Source organism: Neophocaena asiaeorientalis, unplaced genomic scaffold, assembly GCF_003031525.2.
Source record: "Neophocaena asiaeorientalis asiaeorientalis breed wild unplaced genomic scaffold, Neophocaena_asiaeorientalis_V1.1 scaffold91, whole genome shotgun sequence".
Lineage (NCBI taxonomy): Eukaryota > Metazoa > Chordata > Mammalia > Artiodactyla > Phocoenidae > Neophocaena > Neophocaena asiaeorientalis.
In genome coordinates, this window is record NW_020173198.1 from 2677849 (window position 1) to 2701418 (window position 23570).

The 23570-nt window shown below is 53.0% G+C and overlaps 1 protein-coding gene across 1 annotated transcript in view; it reads left to right on the top strand.

Moving 5' to 3' along the window:
• The window catches only part of GSG1L (GSG1 like), a 133706-nt gene that overhangs the window by 109532 nt on the left and 604 nt on the right, over window positions 1-23570 (top strand). Inside the window, exon 5 of the mRNA XM_024744516.1 lies at window positions 11834-11901. Within this exon, the coding sequence (XP_024600284.1) occupies window positions 11834-11901 (68 nt within the window). The remainder of the gene's footprint in view (window positions 1-11833; window positions 11902-23570) is intronic.

The following is a 23570-nucleotide window of genomic DNA, read 5'->3' on the forward strand; positions in this document are numbered from 1 at the left end:
ATCCATGGGCACCCTCGTTCTCCTGAGGCAGAAGACAGGACCTCTTTATACCTCATCAGCAAGAAGCTGCTGTTCGCTGGTCCTGAACAGCTCAGGCCCCAACGATGTGGGAGAAGATAAATGCTTCCCAGCATATGTGCAGAATATCACTTTACACGTTCATAACTTGAACATTATGCAGAGGTTCGTCAAATTTTATTTCCCTTCCTCTCCAAGGAGAACATTTCAGCTTAGCTGGGCTGTTCATTTTTTTTTTCTTTCTTTCTTTCTTTTTTTTGGTGCCTTCTCTGGAAAGAGCTCAGAGCACACAGACAGATGTCTACACAGGTCTGTGGGGACCCAGCAGCAGGGCTGAACTCCTGCAGTGGCCAGAGTCCCTGAAACCATAGCCAGGGACGTGAGGGAAGAGATCCTTGAGCCCCCCTGCCCACGTTTCTTACTCCTTGGGGAACAGGGCGTGCTGTGGAGTGAATAGGGGTTTGAGGGCCCCCCTGACCTGAATTTTCCAGTTCTGTCTTCTCACTGCTATGTGACTTGGGGCAAGTCACTGAGCCCCTCTGGGTCAATTTCCGCTGACCTACAGTAGGAGAACCCAGAGCTCTCGTCATCTTGGGAAGGCTCAAATTGGACCCCGGTCACATGGTAAGCACAGTGCGTGGCACATGGAGGGCATTTCATGTGTCCCTTCTGCGACTGATACAAAGTACAAAGCTTGGGAATGACTAGCTTAGGATGGAGGTGAAGACAGCGTTGTGGATATTGGGCATCTAAGAAGCACGTTAATAACCACAGCAGGGGCTTCCCTGGTGGCGCAGTGGTTGAGAGTCCGCCTGCCGATGCAGCGGCCGCGGGGTCGTGCTCCGGTCCAGGAAGATCTCACATGCCGCGGAGCGGCTGGGCCCGTGAGCCGCGGCCGCGGAGCCTGCGCGTCCGGAGCCTGTGCTCCGCAACGGGAGAGGCCGCAACAGTGAGAGGCCCGCGTACCGCAAAAAAAAATAAAAATAACCACAGCAAACAGGTGGGTGAGGTGCGACGTGGACTGTGAATACGGAAGAGCGCTGTGGGATAAGACGTGCCCTTGGAGAGGGTGCAGGTTTTCCCAGGCGCGCCCCGCCCCCGCCCTTGCCATTCCTATCAGCGGAGAGCCACCCCTGACTGAGGACGTGCCCTGTGGAGGCTGATGGAGTAGGAGGGCCCGTACTGCCGCCCACCCCACTGCACCCCATCCCTGTCTTGCTGGATTTTTCTCTGCAGGAGCCAGTTGTGAGTCTGAAGAGTGATCGGGCAGATTCCGAACCGTTTTCAGAGGTTGTGAAATGTAGTGGTGTGTGGAAGAAAGGTAGGGGTGTGTGTGTATGTGCGCGTGTGCGCGTATGCATGTGTAGGGGCCAGTGTGCCCCTGTATGTTGGGCTTGTGGGAGAGGGCGAGCCTGCTTACTCTGAGCAGACTTGCCTGTCCCAGCTCTGAGAAACGTCTGGCATTAAACCCTCCCAGCCTCACCCTGCCTATCGTCCCCAAGAAGGGCGTCTTAATCGGGTCTCCCAGGGGAGGGTCGAAAGCTGCAGGACGAAAGGTGAATATCTGCACATCGGGGCTTTCGTGAATGCTTGATGTTCAGATCTCGTGTAACAATGCGGGGAAGGAAATGAGACCCTGTTGGATTGGACTCCAGGGGGAATTCAACGGAGCCAGCATCCTGCTCTCGGGGAAGCCGCCGTGGGTGGGTGGGAGCAAAGGGCCGGGGCCTCCAGGGAGGAGCGCAGCTGCCCTCCCCAGGGTCAGATCACCCCATCACATGCGCTTGCTCCAAGGCATGAGGCGCGCGTCCCAGTCTCTGAACCTGTGCATGCACTTTATCTGCCTGCGCGCCAGAGCAGTGAGCTTTCTTGGCTTCCGCTCTGTCCCTGACACCTAGAGCCACAGATGCTCAACAAGTTATCAGCTATCCGTAGTAATTACATTGTTCGTTATAGTGGTGCAGTCCCCTCTGTTGCAAGCACTGTGCGAGGGCCTTACCTGTACACTCTCACTTAACCCCGTGGAAGCCACGAGGAAATAGACCAGGGCTGGAATGAGCTCTGCAGTTTATTAGTTGTGAGTCCCCAGGTGAGTCACTCACCTCAGAGCCTTCCAGCCTCTTCCATCACCTGCCGGCCCCCCGGCTCTGGTCTAGGGAGTGCAGCAAATCACCCTGGGTGCCGCGATGGGGTCTCCTGGAGGTCACTCCAGGTGGAGGGCTGGGCACCCCGGGGAAGGCAGAGGCTAGAGAAGCCTTCACAGACGAGACCCTCAAGCCAGGTTTTTAAAGGTACGCACAGCACGCATGGCCAGACGGGCAGTGGGTGGGAGAAGGCGTTCCCAGGCACAGGCAACAGTGCGAGCAAAGGCTAGGACAGGCAACACGCAAAGGTAGTTAGGAAACTCTAAGCAGTTTGGTGTGATTTGAGAGTAGGGTATGGGTGGGAGTTTGGCCTGGCTGTCTCATCTCTCGTCCTCCCACAGCATTTGGGGCGGGGTGGGGGGGTGCTGGCGCAGTAGCGGACTGGATGTTACTGGGATGAGAAGGCGGCATGGGGACCGTCCCCAAGCCTCCTTCCTGGGTGCCAGGCCTCACGGGGCTCTGGGCAGATGCAGAGCCGCTGCACCCCAACCTGGGGGCGATTGGCTTGGACATAAATCGTTCTGGCATAGTGGAGGACCACCCCCTCTTTACCCATCCCCATGACTGGAGCAGAAAGGGCCGTAAGGACCCCACTCCCCACTGGCTCTGCTCTCTCTCCTGTCTGTTGTCAGGAGCCTTTGGAAGGGCTGGCCTTCACCTCCTCACCTCCCCTCATGGCTCGACCCACTGCAAGCTGCCCTCCACCCCTGACTCCGCTGAACCAGCTCCCAGAGGCCTAGATGATGTGCACACACCCTCCCCCAGCTCCCACCAGCCCCTCTTCTGGGCTCCAGGCAGCCCTTCCCACCCCCTCCTCCTTGTTCTGTTAAATGGAGATACTCCCAAGGTCAGTTCTAGGCCCTTCCTCGACATTAGCCTCAGCAGCCACATACGCACCAGGACTCCTGAGTTCTTAGTCCCCTCCTGACCCCCAGCCCCATATCCAGCCACCTCCCTGGTGTTTCCACTCTGGATCTTCAAAGGCATCAAAAATCAACACGGCCAGTACCCACTCATGATGGTCTCCCCCAAACCTGGTCCTATTTCCATGCTTCTCCCCAGGATGGTCCTGCTTGTGCAAGCAGACATCTGCACATCATGTCAGGACACCCCAAATCCAGTGCTTTTCCCCTACGGGTGGGTCACTTCTCTTTGTCTTCACTCCCGTCATCCTCGTCCAGGGCAGCAGCTCTCATCTCCTACGTGGAGGTGAGATGTAAATCCCACATCTGTCCTCCCCCACCAGCCAAAGCCTCTTCGCTATGCTAATGTGATCAGGGTGCCTCTACCCTCATCTTTCTGCTAAAACACTGCAGTGCCTCCCCACAACCCCAGGACGAAGACCCAGCTCCCCCCCATAACTTATGAGCCTCCCTGTGGACCCGGGCCCCTTCGCCTGCACACAGCTGCCCCTCTCCTGCAAGTTCCCCAGACAGAGTCGTTCTGCTTCCGTGCAGCCTCAGGATGGCTGTCCTCTCTATCTGGGGTGCCCCCCATTCTTTGCCTTGTTGATTCTGGGCCTGAAGATCTTACCTCAAGCATCAATTCTTTTTTTTCTTTTTCTTCTAGAATCAATTTTATTTATTTTTGGTTGTGTTGGGTCTTCGTTGCTGCGCACAGGCTTTCTCTAGTTGCGGCGAGCGGGGGCTACTCGTCGTTGCGGTGCGTGGGCTTCTCATTGCGGTGGCCTCTCTTATTGTGGAGCATGGGTTCTAGGTGCGCAGGCTTCAGTAGTTGTGGCACGCAGGCTCAGTAGTTGTGGCGCACGGGCTTAGTTGCTCTGCGGCATGTGGGATCTTCCTGGACCAAGGCTTGAACCCATGTCCCCTGCATTGGCAGGCGGATTCTTAACCACTGCGCCACCAAGGAAGTCCTCAAGCGTCGATTCTGAACTGGACTGAATTCCCCCGCCCGTCCTCTCTCAGCACTGGCTACGGATGCAAGTTCCACGGGGCAGGGATACAGGTCCACTCCCTTCTTTATTCCCAAGTAAGGAATGGATGGAGAGGGTGACAGCAGAGGGGAAGGAGCCTTGTGGGGAGGTCGCTGGTCAGTCTGTTGGCCAAGGTGACCTTTGTCCTCTAGGAGCTGCCACTGGTCTTGCTTGCATGGCCTTTCCCACACTGCTGCCGCCGTGGGGAACAGCACGCCGCTCAGGTGCGCTCACCTCTGCTCACCTGGTCTTTTGACTTTTGAGATAAGTCAGGTGTAGAGGTTTTCATGTTGTCAGGGGCCTTTGGAACTGTTGAAGGCGGGCACGGGGTGCGGGGGTAGGGGCTCCACTAATGCTAGTGATTGTTTTTCTGAGTAATAATTTCTAGCCCATGCTGTTCCCAAAATAATCTCAAGGCGCTAATATCTAGAGGTCTCTTTTTAAAACCCAGTAGAGAAACAGGAGGTAGAACTGTCAGCCACACACGAAGGTCAGGGGAGGGCGCTGGCACTGTAGCTATTTATCTTCCCTGTATTTTCCAACTGTTCTGTATCACGATGATCTTACAAAATGGCAAAAGAGGAAAAATAAATCTTTTAAAAAATCCATTTATTTCCGCCGTCTTGGAATGGCACTTCTGCTGGGATGTTATAGAATCTTAATCTCCTACCTGTGGTCATTTATTTGACAAATTTTCTTTTAATTTCATCCTTCATTCCATCATCAGTGCATCATTTAAAAATCATTGCATTCGGGCTTCCCTGGTGCCGCAGTGGTTGAGAGTCCGCCTGCCGAGGCAGGGGACACGGGTTCGTGCCCCGGTCCGGGAGGATCCCACATGCCACGGAGTGGCTGGGCCCGTGAGCCATGGCCGCTGAGCCTGCGCGTCTGGAGCCTGTGCTCCGCAACGGGAGAGACCACAACAGTGAGAGGCCCGCGTACCGCAAAAAAAAAAAAAAAAAAATCATTGTGTTCTTTGTCCTCTGTGACTGTTTCTTAGCCATTTAACCTCTGAGAAGTGTTCGATCCCAGCTCCCTCTTACCTGTCTGTTTCCACTCTCGCTGCTTGAATATTACTTCTCAGGGATGCCTCGCACCTCTCGCGAGGTGCCCAGAAATTAGAGATGGCACCATGGAAGGTTCAGGGCCCTCCCAAGATTAGCTCAATGACCAATGCTTTGTAAAAGGAAAGCGAAAAGAACAGAGTGGTTCTTGAACTGGAAATGATCCTGCAGGACAGCTGCTCCCTGACCTCCATGTTTTCTCCAAATCTCAGCCCAGTGGAGGCGGGAGGGCTCCGGGTGCCCTCCTTCCCACCGTCACTACTGCGGACTCTTTGGTGAAGCTCATTTGCAGCTGGGACTGTGGGGAGGGCACTGGAGGCCTGGGCCCACTGGGTGACAGCCCAGGACGTAGAAGGTGACTGGGCTGACCCTTTGCGGAGCCTCACAAGTGCCCAGAGCCCAGGGTCCAATGCCTAGTTCCTCAGATGTGGTCTGGGGCCCAACAGCATCGACCCCACCTGGAAACATGTTAGAATGCAGGCATTGCCCTGGACCCACTGCCCCAGACCCACTGAACCAGAATCTGCATTTTTAAAAGCTCCTCGGGTGATCTGTGGGCACTGGCACATTTGGGAAACGTTGGGCTAGAGAACAGAGCAGATGCAGCCCGGTTATGGGTCAGGAGGTGGACATGGCCAGTAGAGGCCAGTGGATAAAGAAGGGTTCCACACCTCAGTGCTACTAAACGTGTGGTCCCTGGACCAGGGCCCATTTGCAAATGTCCATGATGATATAAGGAGAGGAACTGAGACACGTGTTTGGAAACTTTCATAGTGAGTTGATATCGCTGGTACACCCAAGCTTACCTTTTGTGTGTGTGTGTGTGTTTCATTTTCTAGCAACTCATTTTTATTGTATTTTATTAAAAATTTGGTCCGAGGTAGATTGAAAATTAAGGGGGAAAAACCTAGTCCTTTATCAGATGGTTTGAGAAGCCCACCACGTAGACTGCCACTTTATACCAGGAAGTGACTGGAGATTTGGGAAACAAGCCAGCCTGGGGCAGCAAGAAAGTGTTTGGCTTTGAGGATGGCACAGAGAGGGCCATGGCAGCTGGAGAGCGTGCTGGGAGCTGTGTGCTGGGGAGGCCTGGGGCTCCCGCCACAACAGAGGTAAGATCTGGTAGACCTCTTGCCAGTGCCCCAGCTGCTGTGGCCACACGTGGCTCTGGAATTAGATGGGCAGGTGCCAGGGGTCTCTCTGTAAGACAAGGCATTTGTTCAAACCATCAAATCCTTGGAGCCTCCCTGCTCCATCGCTTGCGTCCTTCTCTTCTCTCAAAAAGAGCAAATGCCCAGGCTCAACCCGATTCCAGATGTTGTGGGTCATTGGGGCAGTGACTCTGTGACAGTGTGGTCACACCCCCCACTGCCATTTGCACACCTGCTGGCTGTTCTGGGAGAGCCTGTGTTGGATGGTGCCCAGCCCCACTTTCCCCTGGGACCTCCTAGTATAGGTGTACCCATGGTGAGTCTGACAGAGCATCCCTTGCCAGCCGAGAATCTGCAGGGCACAATGGAAACAGGCTTGGGCCCTGTTTCTTTTTCTTTTTTTCTTTTTTTTTTTTGCGGTACGTGGGCCTCTCACTGTTGTGGCCTCTCCCGTTGCGGAGCACAGGCTCCAGACTCGCAGGCTCAGCGGCCATGGCTCACGGGCCCAGCTGCTCCGCGGCATGTGGGATCTTCCCGGACCGGGGCACGAACCCGTGTCCCCTGCATCGGCAGGCGGACCCCCAACCACTGCGCCACCAGGGAAGCCCGGGCCTGTTTCTTGATAAACCTGAGTTCAAATCCCTGCCCTGCCCCCAGCCAACTGCCAGGGTGGAGCCGCCCATGAGAGCAGAGTGTACAGGTGCCTTCCTGGTGCCATGTTCAGTGACATCACACGTTCAGTGATGTCCAGAGGTGTTTGACACTTTGAAGCCTTTTCTCTGCTTCAGATCAGCCGTGCTGGGAGTCTTCACCCCACAGAGGCCCACAGACACCCCAAAGCAGAGCACCCTCTCTTGTAGAGCTGGTTGTTGATCTTTACCAGCATACCACTAGACTTTGGGCAACTTACAAAGTTTTCACATCTGTAAAATGGGGATGATGGTAACGATGATGACGATGGTAATGCCTCTGTGGTTGGGATACAGGTTTGAATCAGTGTAAATATACCGCAAATAATGAGGATTTAAACAATGTACAAGTTTGTTTCTCTCTCCTGTGAAAGTCTGAGCAGTTACCTCTGTTTCTGTCGCCTTTCCCTAGGGCTCATTCACCTTTCTGTACATCACAGCATCGGTTCACTCAGCCTCTGCTCTGACTCTCCTTGTCCCCAGTTTGGGGAGACTCTTCTCCTCTGGGGCATAAGGCTGTGCTGTGACTCCCTGTGCTTCCCTCTGCCCCGAATCCAGAGGTGTTTCATACTTTGAAGCCTTTTCTCTGCTTCTTGGAAAACATCCCTTTCCTGACACAGCGAGGTCAAAATGATGAAGTGAAAGGAAGGGGTGTGGGGGTTTTTGAGGGGGAGCATTGGTTAATATGTTAAAATAATATCCTTCTGCATCAGGAGCTGGGAGGTGGAGTCACAGAGTGACCGACCGCAAAGGCCCCAGCGATGAGGATGCCGACAACGATGATAATAACAGTTGTGACAGTAGCAAGTGCAGGCAGTGCTATAAGAACGCCAAACAGATGGAGCTAGAGCATGTGTTATTCACTGAATCCTTACGACAACCCTAAGAGTGGGTACATCATTATGCCCATTTATCAGATGAGGAAATCGAGGCTCAGGGATGACAGGGACATGTCCAGACTCAGACAGCTCCACCCGCTCACAGAGGAGATGCTGAGACCCGGAGAGAAAGGTGACACAGCAGGTGCGTGGAGGGCCTGAGGGGCCCTGGGACCCACCCGCTGCCCCTTCTGAGCACTGCTTCACCCCAAGCATCCCCTGCTAACCCTTCAAGGCACTTATTTAGATTCGTGGATCACCCCTCACACCACCATCAAAAAAAAAAAAAACCCTGTCTTCAGAAAGCACATAATATTTCCTGCAGGACGTATTTCAAATTAAAGAAGATAGCCATCTAGTGACGTTTGAGTATTTCCTTTTCTTTCAATACAAAGCTCAGCCTCCCTGGATGAACCTGGGCTGCCTCCCCGGTGGTCTGCTCTTAGCCTTGGTTTCCTTTCCTCAACTCCCTGCCTCCCTACCTACCCCACTCTCCCTTCCCTCCCTTCTGACATTCTTTGGGATACTTTGTGCCATCGCTGTGCTAGACCCTGAGACTACAAGTGGAGAAGGAGATAAACTCCATCCTTCTTCTCTCTGAGTTTAAAATGTTTGTGGGGAGACCAATGATTAAACAGATTAAAAACCAATAGTAGTGCTACTCTGTTCTGAACCCTCCCTCTGTGCCAGGTCCTGGGTTTCTGACCTCACAACAACCAGTGGGACGGTGGTAGCTGTCCTACAGTCATTCCTACCACCACTGTCCTGCCCATGGCCACGTAGAAAACTCTGGATCACAGAGATTCAGAGTGGGTGAGCTGTCCATTCATCGTGGCTGGGCTCAGCCACGATCCCGCCTCACTGCAGGGCCCAAGGTCTCAGTTGTGCCTAAAGCATCCTCTTGTCCTCACGTGTTTCCTGCCAGGAAGCACGGGGGTTAGGGGGACGAAGGGTCACAGGCGTTGCTGTAACCGAGCGTTAGCCACTCACCAGACAGCTGCCAGGACCCTGCAGACCGTTTATTTTCATTGGCGAACCTGGTGGAGAGGGCTGCATTTGTGCAAGTAAGCAGATCTTTCCAGAACGGCCACACAGCACAGCAGAAAGACAGGTAGACCTGGGCTGGATCCCAGCTCTCTGAGAGGCGAGCGCGTCCTGTGACTTTCAAGATGCAGCTCCAGCATCGCTTCCTCCTGTGAAGCCTCTGCTGGTCCCGACACAAGTGAATCTCAACCCTGGCTGTACACTGTGATCACCGGGCAACTTGAAACTCCCCTGGTGACTTCAGGGGGCCTCCACATGGAGAACCACTGGCTAGACCAGAGGTTAAATCTACTATCTCCTGGAAGCCAAGTCCAGGCCACCACCTGCTGTACATAATCATCTATTAAACAATGTGCCCTGGTTTTCCCTGGTGGCGCAGTGGTTGAGAGTCCGCCTGCCGATGCAGGGGACACGGGTTCGTGCCCCAGTCTGGGAAGATCCCACATGCCGCGGAGCGGCTGGGCCCGTGAGCCATGGCCGCTGAGCCTGCGCGTCCGGAGCCTGTGCTGCGCAACGGTAGAGGCCACAACAGTGAGAGGCCCGAGTACTGCAAACAAACAAACAAACAAAAAAAAAACAAACAAAAAACCCCAATGAGCCCATTTGTTTGCATATTGTCTGTGGCTGCTTTTCAACTGCAAAAAAAAAAAAAATCAGATTACAAAAAGTCTGTTTAATTTGAGGCTATTTATGTAAAAAAAAATATTAATTCTGAAACCCTAAACTACTATCTGTGGTGATCTCCCTTCATGGAGGTTTAATTATAGGGGGACTTCTGCTCTGTCTATAGGGTTGGATTTTTTTTTTTTTTTTTTCCTTTACGCGGGCCTCTCACTCTTGTGGCCTCTCCTGTTGCGGAGCACAGGCTCCGGACATGCAGTCTCAGTGGCCATGGCTCAGGGGCCCAGCCGCTCCGCGGCATGTGGGGTTCTCCCGGACCGGGGCACGAACCCGTGTCCCCTGCATCGGCAGGCAGACTCTCAACCACTGCACCACCAGGGAAGCCCATAGGGTTGGATATTTTTAAACGAGCCTGTGCTATAAGGAAACTAACAAGGATGTTTCCACTAAAAAACAAAAATCAAAAAAACAACCAAACAAACAAACAAAAATACATCTTCCCTTATACTGAACCTCCCTTGCACCTTCCTACAGCGTCAGTTATCTATAGGATATCTGCCTTCCTATAGCATCTACACTCAGGCCTTTGTTCTGCCATCTGGGGCTCCCTAGGCCACAGAAGGTCCTTGTTAATAAGATCTGTGTTCAGAGTTTGTCTCCTAGGAAGCACAGGCCTATAGCCCCTGGTACAGACATTATCGTAGGCAATCCCGAAGTGTGTTATTTAATGCATGGGATTTTCTAACTCGTGTGCATGCTTGACTTCCTACTTGACTAGAAGCTCTTTGAGGGCAGAGACTATGAAGTAGACATTTCCACCCTCTACAGCATCTGGTACAAACTACACAGAGCAGGGCCTCAGGAAATCCCTGCTGAATGCGTAACACTGTTAGGAGACCCAAATTATCATCGCATGAGTATTTCCTTCCCGTCTACTGGGGACACTTCTGGCATTGCTTGCTTGTCAGCCACCGCCTGTCCCACGTCTCCTCTAGCCCCAAGCTTCTGGACACAGCTATGCAGCTAGGAATAAGAGGTGATGGGAAGAGTCAGAAAACAGGGGTGGGGCATTTGCTTTGGAAAGAATTGAGACATCCTTGTGTGAGAGAAAAGAGGAGAGCAGTGGAAAGAAGAGGAGGGTGGGGAAGAGGAAAGACTGCATGCTGGAGGCACTGGAGGGAGTGTAGGGGGCACTGAAAGTGAGATGTGAGTTGAGAGAAGTTCTAGGACAGCTGCAAGGCAAGTAAAAGCAAAGCAAGGAATAGAGAGCCGATGTCAAGGTGCAGGGCCACAGATAAGGAATTGGGGGTGCTTTCGGTGTTCTTTAGGACATACAGTAATGGTTGGAATTGTTTCTACGTTGGAGGCCTAGGCTATGTTTGTCTAAAGGTGAGGTACATGTGGACCGGACCTCGTAGAGCTCTGGAATGTGTTTGGGTTACACATGGAGGAGTGCCATGTGGGACTATGGCCCTGCCCATTCTCTGGCTCAGTCATCGGTGGGATGGGGGTGAGGGTCTAGGTCTGGAGCTGTGTTGGAGAATCTGCAGCTGCTTTCACTCTGACCCTTCCTCTCCTCTGTGCTTGTCATCCCGTCCCCGGCCAGGCCAGTAGAGACAGCTCCCTCTGGAAGTGCAGTGATCTTGAGATGCCAGAGGAGAAATTCTCACAGTTGTTGGTGGGAAAGAGCGCTGTGGCAGAGGTCAGAAGACCAGGGCTTTGTTTCTATGTAGAAATGTCTTTAGGGAATGTTTTGATTTAGTTAAAGAAAGTGACGCAGCTAATAAAAGTCCTTTGCCCCCCAATCAGGAAATAGGGGTAAGTTCAAAAAGAAGGTTTTAGATTTTATCCGCTATATTCTCATTATCTGGGGTTAATCACCACTAACCCTTTGGTATATGTTCTGGCAAGTAATGTTTTGTGCATATTCGTGTGTAATTTTTAAGCAAATCAAACTGTACACATTCTCGTGTCATATGCTATTTGCACGTGATTGAACATCTTTTTGTGAGAGCACGTAGGTTTGCATCCCTGTTCCGCCTCTAATTTATCAGCTGCATGGCATCTGATTGGTCACATCACCTTTCAATACCTCAGTTTCTTCATCAATAAAATGGAAAGATAACGATGCCCATCTCACAGGGCCGTGGGAAGGATCCCGTGGGACGATGGGCCACGTTCCTTCGCAAAATGTTCCCCAGAGGGGCGGGGCTGCACTTTTCCAGGTCCCGGGTCTCTGCCGGCTCAGCCTGCTTTTTCTTACATCGGCGTTTGGCTTCTTTTCTTTCCAGGATGGAGAAGGGGGATGGGCACGAGGAGGACTTTCGCTTGGATTGCCGCCACGAGAGATACCCTGCCCGTAAGTGGCCTCGCCTGCAGGAGCCAGTGCTGCAGATTCATGAGCCGTCTGAGAAGAGAGGACCCTGGAGATGGGCCAGGCCGACCTCTCCCTGCCCCCCTGCATTCTCCCCCAGACACATACTGCAGATGGCGAAACTGAGGCTGGGGTCTTAGCAGAGCAAGTCCTCCGCACATGGCAGCCATGGCCCTTGCAATGGGGTCGGAATGCTAAGGGAGCAAGAGGGACACGGGGGTGCCTTAAAGACAGGCAGGCGAACCACAGCTCCATCCAGGCCAGGGTTAGCCATTGGCTGGAAGGGACAACGGCTCCGGGGCAGAGCTAGCCAAGTCAGGGAGGTGATAGCTCACAAGATCTGTCTGAGCAGTGGATACTTGTGGTAGCTCAGAATGCACTGACTTCATATGCCTCACTGTGGGGGTCAGAGTCTAGGGCTCCTATTCAGAAAGCAAATGTCTGGACCAGAAAGCAAAGGGGAGGTCAAAGGAGAGAAAGGCCTTGCTGTGCATAGAAAAGAAAGGAGCTGAGACTAAAGTGGCAGAATCTCATCCGAGCCTGCTGAATGCCCACCCCGTGCTCCCTGCCCACCCCACTCTGTACTAAGGGCTTTTTATACCTGATCTCATGTTCTTGCTGACCGCCAACCCTACAGCCGGGGTTACTAAGCACACTTTGCAGAAATGAGGGCTCAGAGAGGTGGAGCAACTTGCCTAAGGTCACACAGCTTAGCTAGTCAGTAGCAGAGCCCTTAGAGCAGGTGCTGTCTGTGCCCTGCCTGTATCTCTCAGACCTTTTAGGAAGCTACGGTGCCTCCCAGCTGCCAGTATCTGCATCTCTGTGCCTGGGGGCTTGCCCTACCTCCACCCACAGAAGGCAGGAAGTGCCAGGGAAGCTGGCATATAGATACCCTGGTTCCCTCGCCCCTTGAGTGGTATCGCCCCAAGGTGTGTGATTTGCAGGATTAGCCAGGTTTACCGGGTCTAGCAGCTGCCTGGGTTGGCCTCCTTCCCTCCCCTGGACCACGTCCCCCCCTCTGTCAAGTTTCCCTGCATCTTTGTAGTGTCACCCCTTTGCTCCAATTCCTATCTCAGGGTTTGCTTCAGGGGAATCTGAACTAAGACAGCAGAGATTTAAACTCAGATTTGTCTGCCCCCAACCCCTGGGATCCTAGTAACGGAGTGAGAAATGGCTCTGCTGAGAGGAGAAGATGGAGGCAGGTGAAGGAGTCTGGGAGGAGGCCTGGCTGGAGAGGAGGAGAGGGTCTGGTCTTCACACTGAGGGAAGAGGCTCCTGTAGGAGACACCAGCCCAGGAAGATGTCCAGAATGCTAACTGCCTACCCGAGGAACTGGGGTGGATGCTGGGCCCACAGACTGAGGCGTCATGGCAGGTGTCAGGGTGGGGGGCTTCCTGGAGGAAGGGGTCAGGAGCCAGGGCATGGAGGAGGCTGGGGAGCACCTGCCTCAGGGATAACAGAAGAGAGCAGGAATCCACCAGAGGGGTTCAGGAAGCACATGGTAGGGACACAGGCTGAGAGCCCTGGCATGTTCCAGAGGGCCACCGGCTCCCCTGCTTGGGCCGGAGCCCCCTGAGGCCCCTGCAGAGTGGGCAGGAAGCCCTGGGTGGAAAGGGGTCGTTGGGCTTGTCTTGGGGGCAGCTGGGGAGCTGGGAGGAGGAAAGGCCAGATCCCTGAGGGCTGAGGATGGAAGGAGTCCAGAGAGCAAATCTGGCCCTGAAAGCGAGCCCTGGGATGGAAAGTGAGGACAGCAGAAGCCCTGCACCCCCAACCCAGCCCCTCACCTCTGTCCTGGCATCCACCTCACCTCCCAAGCATCACATGCATTCCCCAGGTCAACAGCCTGCAGAGAATTCTACCTTTCGTGCCCTCGGCAAATACTGAGCTGTGCAGACCCTCTGTGCTGGCACTGGAGATGCAGCTGGGAGCCAGAGCAGGCAAAGCTCCTGCCTTGCGGGGTGGGAGTCCAGAGGGAGGGAGAATCAAGAAGGAAGTGAACTCAGAAACAAGCATGGTGATCTCAAGTGCAAGGAACGTGATGATAAAGAGGGATCGGGGGAGGCCTCTTTAGAGCCACCTCTTTGAGGGGCCGCTGGAGCTGGGGCCTAAGGAAATACAAGGAGTCAGTCAAACAAAGAGCCTTCCAGGCAGCGGGGGCTGCAGGTGCCAAGTCTCCACAGCAGCCAGCACTGGAGGCCACGTGGCCGGAGCAGGGAAGCGATGGGGGTTGGGGATTGAGATGCGGGAGGAGACAGGGCTGGGGTGCCCAGGAGGCAGGACCATGGGAAGGAGCTGGCTCTGCGGTGGGGGGGGAGGGGCATTGTGAGCACGGAAGAGACTTGCCCAGATTATTTATCTGTATCTGTATCTATAGCTGTATCTATATCTGTGTCTACATCATTTTTACCTATATCCGCATCTATCCATCCCTCCTTCCATCCATCTGCAATGTGGAAAAAGGATGGGAGGGGAGGAAGAGTAGAGGCCAGCAGACCAGCTTAGATGCTGTCCCCTCATCCCCCGGAGTGACGGTGGCCTGACCTGTGTCAACAGAGATAAAAGTGGGAGGATACAAGAATTTTTTGCCGGAAGAGTCGTCTGAGTGCTTTGTGCTTCTGTGGAAGCAGATCCTGAGATAAGGACCCAACAGCAAGCACCTTATTTGGGTGATCCCAGAAAATACAATAGGTGCTGGGGAGGCAGACTAAGCAGGGAAAGGCCGGCAGGTGGAAGCTGTGCTCCAGGCTGGTTATCACTGTAGGCCCTGCTGGGTGACTTGGGGAGCCAGTGCAGAGCACACGGTCTGAGTTATTCCCCCCAGACATGACAGTAGCTCTCCTCAGGCGTTGTTCGAAGGCTGCTGGGGTAGGGTGGGGTGCATGAGTTCTCCTGGGGTGGGTGGAGAAAGCTCTGGCGCCGTAGGAGGTCAGCTGCCTGCTCCACTGGGAGGGAGGGCGCACCCACAGCATCAGCTTGTGTGACTTGAGGTGACGGATGGAGGCGGCCAGGAACCTAAGATACGCACAGAACTTTCAGGCCAGCAATCAAGGGCCAGATGTCACCCACTGATGGACCTGGAGAGGACGAGTTTGAGGGGCGTGTAGGGTTGAGAACAGAGATAGTTGAAGCTGGGGGACTTTTGAGACCGTCAAGGGAGATTGTGTGGGGTGGGGAGAGATGGAGAAGCCACGAGGTCCTAACACCCTGGGGCTCAAAGAGAAGCATGGAAGCCGGTGGGGAAGGGACTGTGGCTCCCACAGGTTTTCCAGGTCCCAGCCTCTCGGGGAAGAAAGGAACCTCAGAGTCCCCAGCACCTCTGCCATGTGTGCCTTTCATCAGGTAGCCGAGTTATGCGGATGGCTGTCTTTCCCGGGGGACCAGCGGAGGCGCTGGGGTCTCAGAGTCACAACAGTGAGGAAGAGGTAGACCCCATCTGCTGTCGGAGCTGACGGGGAGGCACCCGAATGTGGGCTGGGCACACCCCATCTGCCAGACCCCAGGCAGCGTTTGGGGATGCGGGGCCCAGCCACCTGTGGACTGGGTCCTCACATGGTTCATGGGCTGGAGAGCAGCCTGATCGTCTAGGGAAATGACACCGTCTCCAGAATGCGGCCTCTTAGCTGCTAGTGGGATTTTGGCCAAGAAAATGTTTTGGAAAGTCCTGGACAAGTTTTGCAATATTTCTCTACTGAGCAACTGCTCAGATCTGGTTGGTGTACTGACTTGCCAGCAGGACGCACAGGGGAGGAGGAGTGCCAGGGAGCCTGCATTATTAAGCACTTACTGTGTGCAGGGCCCGCTCAGCACTTCACAGCCGTCTCATCTGACAGCTGGCACAGCCCTGGGAAGGAGGGTTGATTGTTGTTATTGTGTAGACTGAGAGGCTGAGGCTCTGAGACGCAGATTGACTTTGTTGAGATCTCTGGCCCCCCGGGGAAGTACAACTCAGCTTGGCGTGTAGACCTCTCCCATTATCCTGGAACCAGGCCGTTCCTGCTCTGGTCCCCAAACTCTCCACCTCATTTCTTCCCACTCTCCCCTCCCTCATTCTGCTCCAGCCACCCTGGCCTTTCTCTTTCTTGAGCATACAGAACTCATTCACTCCACAGGATCTCTGCACGTGCTCTTGTCTCCACCTGAAAAGCTCTCCCTCTAAATCTTTGCATGGCTGGCTTTGTCTCCTCTTTTTTTAAAAAAAAAAAAAATTTATTTATTTATTTTTGGCTGTGTTGGATCTTTGTTGCTGCACATGGGCTTTCTCTAGTTGTGGCGAGCAGGGGCTACTCTTCATGGCGGTGCGCGGGCTTCTCATTGTGGTGGCTTCTCTTGTTGTGGAGCATGGGCTCTAGGCGCATGGGCTTCAGTAGTTGTGGCTCGCGGGCTCTAGAGTGCAGGCTCAGTAGTCATGGTGCACGGGCTTAGTTGTTCTGTGGCATGTGGGGTCTTCCCGGACCAGGACTCGAACCCGCGTCCCCTGCATTGGCAGGCAGATTCTTAACCACTGCGCCACCAGGGAAGTCCCTTGTCTCCTCTTTAAGCTTCTCCTCAGAGAAGCTCCCCTAACCTGCACCAGCTTCCCCAGTCGACCTCATATCACTGTGTTTTCTTTTCTTCATCGTATCTGTACCTCTCTGACATTATACTTACATACCTGGTTTTTGTTTTGTTGCCTTTCTCCGCTGGGTTCCATGAGATTAGGCAGCCTGTCTTGTTTTGTTCACGCCTGTATCCTGAGAGCCTAAAACAGTGGGTGGCACACAGTAGGTGCTGAATTGCCTCTCTAAACTTCTCATTTTCTCCCACCATATCCTGCCCGAGAAGCCACTTTTACATAAACAGTTACATGAACTTTTGGTTATCTTAACTGTTCCAAAAGTTGCTATTTTTTCTTGGGCTGCTGTGATATAGATTCTGCCACATTTTTTTCTTTTTTCTTCCTGAGGAAAGAGTTTGCCTTTGAAACCTGCCTTTGGGGCTTTGCAATGCCACCAGCTAGCTCGGGGGCACATCAGATGTGACATTTGATGGAGGCAGTGCTGCCATATGGTCCAGGTGTCTGCATCTTCCTTTTAGGGACAGCTGGGGTTTGCAGCTGATTGCAGCTGTCCAGTTCAATGCCTGAGACAAGCTTTTGATTTTGCCAGGTGTGTGTGTGAGGCTGGGCTGAGTGAGAGGCTGTCACTCGCTGGGTATAGAGGTGGCTTCTGGGAGCTCCATCTAGACAAGTCTCTGCTGCCGCTGCCCTCGAAATAGCAGAGGGAATTTCAAGGAAGACTTTTCTGGGCTCAGAGCAACTTGGCATTTTTATTAGATCAAAATCAAATCCAATATAGTACTGCTTGAGTCTGCTTCCTTTATTAAAATGGAAACAGACAATATTTCTGAAATAAATATCAATGCCAACTTGCTGGGCACACAGACAGCCATGCAGCTTGGAGATACCTGAGACCCTGGCACTGGGGTAGAGAGAGCTGAGCCAGTATCAGCATCGGAATCCCCTGGAGGCCTCCCTGAAACACAGATTGCCCGGTCCCACCCCAGAGTTTCTGGCTGAGGAGATCAGGGTGGGGCCTGGGGTTCTGCATTTCCAGAGACTCTGCTTCTGCTGCTCCACAGACCACATTCTGAACTGCACTTGTCCCTGGGCTGCTGCCAGGAGGGAGTCTGCATTTTGTCACCTGTTTGGGCTCTTCAGCAACTTCTGGATGGAAACTGCTGCTTCTAGGGCAGATTCTCTTCCCATCCATCTTCCTAAGACACAAAATCATGTCTTCTCCACCCCCTCCCAGCCCCAAACCTTCCTGTGAGAGCATCCCTGGTGGGTGTCAGGTCCTGTGCCAACCCTCCTGGACATTCCCCGGGAAGCCTTCTCCAGCCATCCCATTCGTGCTTCAGCTTTCTTTCAGTCACTCATCACTCTTGGAATCCTCCTTTGCTAACTCTCTCCCCACTGGGATGGAAATGTCACGAGGACCAGGACCTTGTCACCACATTTGTGTGGCAGCCCCTGTGCCTAGCACGGGCTTGGGCCTCAGTACCTTTCCAGTGAATGGTTGAGCTCACTTTGTCTCCATGGGGTGGTTTCTCTGAGGACTGTTTCCATTTTACAGGCGAAGTTCCTTGGATTCCGAGCAACGGTGTCATTTTTCTTGGCTTAGAAGTCTGGGCGACTCTAAGCTCAAAGCTGTGTCATTGTTCTTTATGCCCATTTTTGCCCAAGGCAGTGTTTCTGCAATCATCCCCGATCCTAAGAAACACTTGGGGCCAGTTGTTAAAATACAGATTTCCCTGGAGATTCCAATTCCTTGGTTTGGGGCAGGCCAGGAATTGGCTTCAGGTAAGTCTGATGATACAGCAGAAACTCCAGGTGCAGGATAAACCCTGTACCCCCAGGGGCCTGCCGGGCCATTTACACCTGGCACCCAGCATCTTTGCAGCTGCAGCCTTGCACTCCTCACCCCTCCAGCCCCGTGTACTGGGCTTTCCAGCCTCACAGACCGTCTTGCTTTCCTCCAACCACCAACATCATTAGCTTTTTCACACCTCCTGAGAACCTCATCTACCTGCCAAGAACCTATTTCACACCCTGTTCCTTCTGCCTGAAATGGCCTGCTCCCTGCCTCCCTTTGGCAAAAAACAAAAAAACAAACCCTACCAGTGGAATTGTGAGCTTCACAGTGCTTTCCAAGTCTAGCTCAGATTCTAGCAATAGTAACCAGTCCCCTCTCCAGCTCCTAGCGGGGGCTGCATTTCCTTTCTGCATTTCCCTTCTGCATTTCCCCTCTGCATTTCCCTTCCTTGGCGCTCGAGTAGATGAGGGAGAATTTTATAGTGGTTACAAGCCCAGCCTGTGGAGTGAGGCTGCCTAGGTTCAAATCCCAGCAGTAAGACCCTGGACAAGTCACTTAACCTGTCTGAGCCTGAGTTTCCTCATCCGTGTAACGGGCATAGTAATGGCACCTAACTCCCATTTCTGAGGATTAAATGAGCCAGTGAACACGAGGCACAGTGAATGGCTCCTGACACAGTGAGAGCTGGAGGCATGTTTGCTCTTGTCATCTCTTCCCCTCACTAGACTGTGAGCACCCAGAGGACAGGTCTGCATCTGACTCCTGTCTGCAGACTCAGCACCCAGATGGAGGCGGACACACAGTAGGTGCTCAACAAATGAGGAAATGAAGGAATCAATGGCTCTGGGGAGAGGTGGCAGGTTCAATGGACTCAGCCTGATCCCGAGTGTGGGAAAGAGATGGAGAGAATGTTATGGCCCAGTAAGGAGTCCCCAGCAGATGGACTTTAGTGAAGAGAGGGATGAGACCCCCATTCAATCTCCTAGGAGATAACCCATCCCCAAGGTAAACCAGAAAACCCAACCTTCCCCTCCACATTGATCCCACACAAATCCTTCCCAAATCCTCCATCGTATTCATTCAACAAATCTACGCTCTCAGCACTGTGTGTGGAATTGTGCTGGGTGCCAAGGACACAGCGATGAATAAAAGCAGAGCTAGCCTGTGTCCTCACGTTACATACAGCCTAGAAGAGGAAAACGGGAGGAAACAAGTAAACAGATATTACCAAATATGATGGAGTTTCTGAAGCGCCCTCAGCATGCAGATTTACAGAGCAGGGTTGACTTGGAGAGGCAGTCAGGGCGGCAATGGAAGAGGGATGATGGTGTCACTAGCTGGAAGGGTCTCCAAAGCCAGACATCTCAGTGCCAACCTTGATTCATCTCCCCATCTCTCCCCACATCCCAAGTCTTTCTAGAGATAAGAGTTCAAGGTTGGGCAGCCAGACAGTAGGCTCTGGATGGGCCCATGAGTCCTGGAGAGAGTTCTTCAGTACCTTGGACAGCTGGTGGAGAGGGTCCATCTGGCTCTTCTGTGATAGGCTGAGCTCCTCTGGGGTCAAGAACGTCAATAACAGCTGCCTGCCCACCCTCACTAATTCCCCTACTGGCTTTGGAGCACCTTGGACAAGTCACTTCCCCTGTGATCACCCCCATTTCTCTGCACATCTGTGATGCCGCTCTTGGTCTTGAAGGACCCTTCCAACCCACTGAATCCATTTTGGAACAGTGGATGTGATTTCACACAATTCAGCAGAGCTGAGAGCTGATCTCCCGGGATCTTGGTGCCTTGGAGAGAGTTTGAGACAGTGATTTCCCACTGAGGGATTGAGATGTTAGGGCTGGAAGAGGCTGAATGTTAAAAAACTGCATGTTTGATATTTGGACCAAAAATGGAAGATAAATCACATCTTCTGAGAACCTCCTATGGGCTGAATACTCTGCTAAGCCTGGGAGGTTCCAAGGGAATTTGAAGCACAGTACTTGCTGCCAACCCTCTGAATGAGACCTTGGATAGATCTCTTCCCACCTCTGGGCCTTGGCCACCTCATCTGTGAAGAGAGGTAGTTGAACCCAAACCCCCTCTATACTGGCATTTTTAAATTTTCACATCTCTCTGATGTCACATAATGAAAGGCTTCTAGCAGGGGGCCTGCAGGGTCTGCTGACTCCTTTGTAACTAACATCCATTTGCGGGCCCAGAGAGGTGAAGTTACTTGTCAAAAGTCACACAGCTTTAAAAAAAAATAGGTTCACTCAGCTTTTCAGTGGTGGAGCCTGGATTTGAACCTTTTGACTATCAGACTCCAAGTACAGTTCCCTGCCCTGAGTCTGTACCCAAAGGAGGAGAGGCTAGCAAAGAGACTCTCAAATGTACAGAATCTCAGGGAAGGTGGACCGAGCACATGCCTCCAGCTCAGGGATCGCTCCTTCTCCTCCCGCATGGTTTCTTCATTTGTTATAAAAAGTCAGCTCAGGACATGCTCTGTGCCCAGCCAGGTGCTGGGGGCTGCGGGCTCCAGGATGAAGCAGACCCAGTCCCTGACGGCACTGAGTCCCCAGGTTAGCTGGGGAGACCCCGGAGTCATGGGACAAAGACGCCGGCCGGGAAGTAGTCAGAGGTCAGAAATGGCCTCCTGTGGGCTGAGTCGAGCCTGAGAGATGCTGTTTGGCCCACAGACGGTTTTAAATGCTTTAAAAGCCTTAGTTGTCATCATTTAAAAGCCAGGAGATTTGATTTCAAAATCCCAATTTTCAGTTTCTCTGATCATTTTGGGAGATCAGAGCCCACATTCCCCACGGCAACAGTTAACCAAAGCTGAGGAAAGGCTGCTTCTGGCCACTTCACCCAATTACGTCATTTGCTTGGGCCAGTAGGCATTTTGAGGTGGGATTCTCTGATTTATAGCATAAGGCTTTTTTTTTTTCCTGGCTGGTGACTGGCCCCAAAGTAAAGGAACCAGGAGAAGGGAAGTGAGTGAGGAGTCGTGGTGGGCTGGTGGGGTGTATGGTGAGGTCAGGACTCCCCTCACTGTAAATGGCTCTGGGCCCCAAGCCCCTCCTGGGAGGCTAGAGAAGGGAGGAGGACCCCAGTCATCAGCGAACTGACCTGATTTTGACTCACAGAAGGATAAGGATCATGGCCCTTCTTTTTCCTTAAAATCACATGATCACTTTCTCTCTGTTCCAACAAACTCTCCAAGGTTCTGCCTATTGGCAACGGTAAGCAGCTACAATCATTTCTAAATACTCATTTAGAAAAACAATCAAGGCTTTCTGTGCACCAAATATTTGCTTTTAGATTAAAAAAAAAAATCCCAGCACCTATATCTTGGCAGCAGGCACTTCCAAAGAATGCAACTGTTTCAGTGACTGGGGCCAAAACAAACGTTTTTCCTGAGGCCAAACGATTCCAGAATGTTTGGCAAATGTTTCCCACCCCTTTTTAAAATATAGTAAAATTAGCAAAGCACCAACATTAAAGAATATTAAAAATAGAAGAAACGCCAAAGGAATAAAAAATCACGCGGCACACTCCCCACCATTGGTACAACCATCCCCATCTTTGCCTGCTCCCTTCCAGCCTTTGTTATGGGGAAGAATCTCCCAATAGTCAGAGCTACTTTGGGGGTGGAGGAAGAGTGATGAGCTGTCTGTCCTTGGAAGAGTGCAAGCAGCCGCTTGGCTTCAGCAGGAATTCCCACCTCAAGGGGCTTGCTCTGAAGGATGTCTGACCCTAAAGGATGAGAAGTATATCTGAGCATCCTTTAGAGCTCGGAGGGGGAAGCAAACGAGCAAAGAACACATTTCTTTTAATGCTGAAGTTTCGAATCAGGGAGAAATTGATTCAACCCAGCAGGCCTGTAGCTGTGAATCCTAAGGCAGCTGCTTATGTTGGCTGAGTCTCAGTTTCCTCATCTGTAAAATGGGCTCAGGCTTGCGAGGACAGAACCTAGCAGGGTGTGTAGACTATAAGCACTCTGTCGCTGTTCGTTTTCCCCTTTGCCCTTTGAGCCAGTCCCACCCACCATGCCACGCAGTCTCTCCTCCCTGTGATCCCCTTTGTTCTTATCTTTCTGGCTCCATTGATTCACCATGGAATATTCTCCAGGGGTTGAGCCATTTCTCTGCTGGGCTGTCTAGTGCTGGGAGGGGGGGGGGTTGCTGACAGAGCACCACTTGGAGTGGATGCTCCAAGAGAGGGAGACCCCTGAGGCTGGAGAGAGGATGTCCGGAGGGCTTCCTGTAGGAGGAGAAACTTGAGCTGGGCTTTGAGTGTTCAATTCAGCAGTAGGTACAAGGGCATTTTAGGCAGGTCCCAGCTTGGAGATGGAAATGGGTCTGGTGTGTTAGGAAGACATGAAGGAGGTGCTTGGGTGAAGGCAGGGGAGCGAGCTTCCGAGAATCAAGAACAGAAAAGTGAGCATGTTGGATCAGTCAAGCCTCCCAGCCCCTGTGCTTGCCCAGGCCGTCAAGAGCAGAGGGCCGTAGCGGGAGGCGGTAGAGTCTCTGCCCCATGTCTCGGCCCAGGGAGCTGCTCAGGGCCGGCTTTGGGACGTCCACGTACTTGCTCGCTGGCCTGAGGTCAAGTACAATTGGGGCCCAGGAGTCATCTACACTGTTCTCCTTCTAACCCTCCCACAGCTCCTCGAGCACGTGGGAGCCCACGGCGGAGCCCAGGGAAGCCTGACGGGGTGGGTGGCTGGGGGGCAGGTGAGGGTGTGGGTAGGTGAAGGGGGGGATGGAAAGTTGGTGGGTGGATGTCAGGGCAGGTGGGTGTGCAGGGTTGGTGGTGGGGCAGTGTGGGATTGTTGGATGGGTATGTTGGTGAGTTAAGGGGTAGAGACTTGATGAGTTAGTGGATGTGTTGGCAGCTTGGGAAGCAGATGAGTAACCGGATGAGTTGGAGAGTGGCTGGGTGGCCGGATGGGTGGATGTCTCAGGTTATGGGTAGATGTGTGTGTGGGAAGCCAGGCTGGTGGGAGTATTATGGGGTGCTGGGAGGCTGGATGAGGCAATGGTGGGCGTATGGTGTGTTGAGAGGTGGGAGATGCCTGAGTGGGTTCTAGGGCTATGGCAGGCTCCTGGGGGGATCGTGTGTGAGTGATGGTGGATATCTTGGTGGGTTGGTGAGTGGATGGCAGCGGATACTGGCAGGTGGATATCTAGGTGTTGGTGGACTGGTGGACAGAGAGGTGGGTGATGGGGGCGTGGCAGAGGTGGAGAGCTGGGTGGGCGGATGGTGATACGGTGAGTGGGACAGTGGGTAGAGAGCTGGGTGCAGCTTGATAGATGGGTGGGT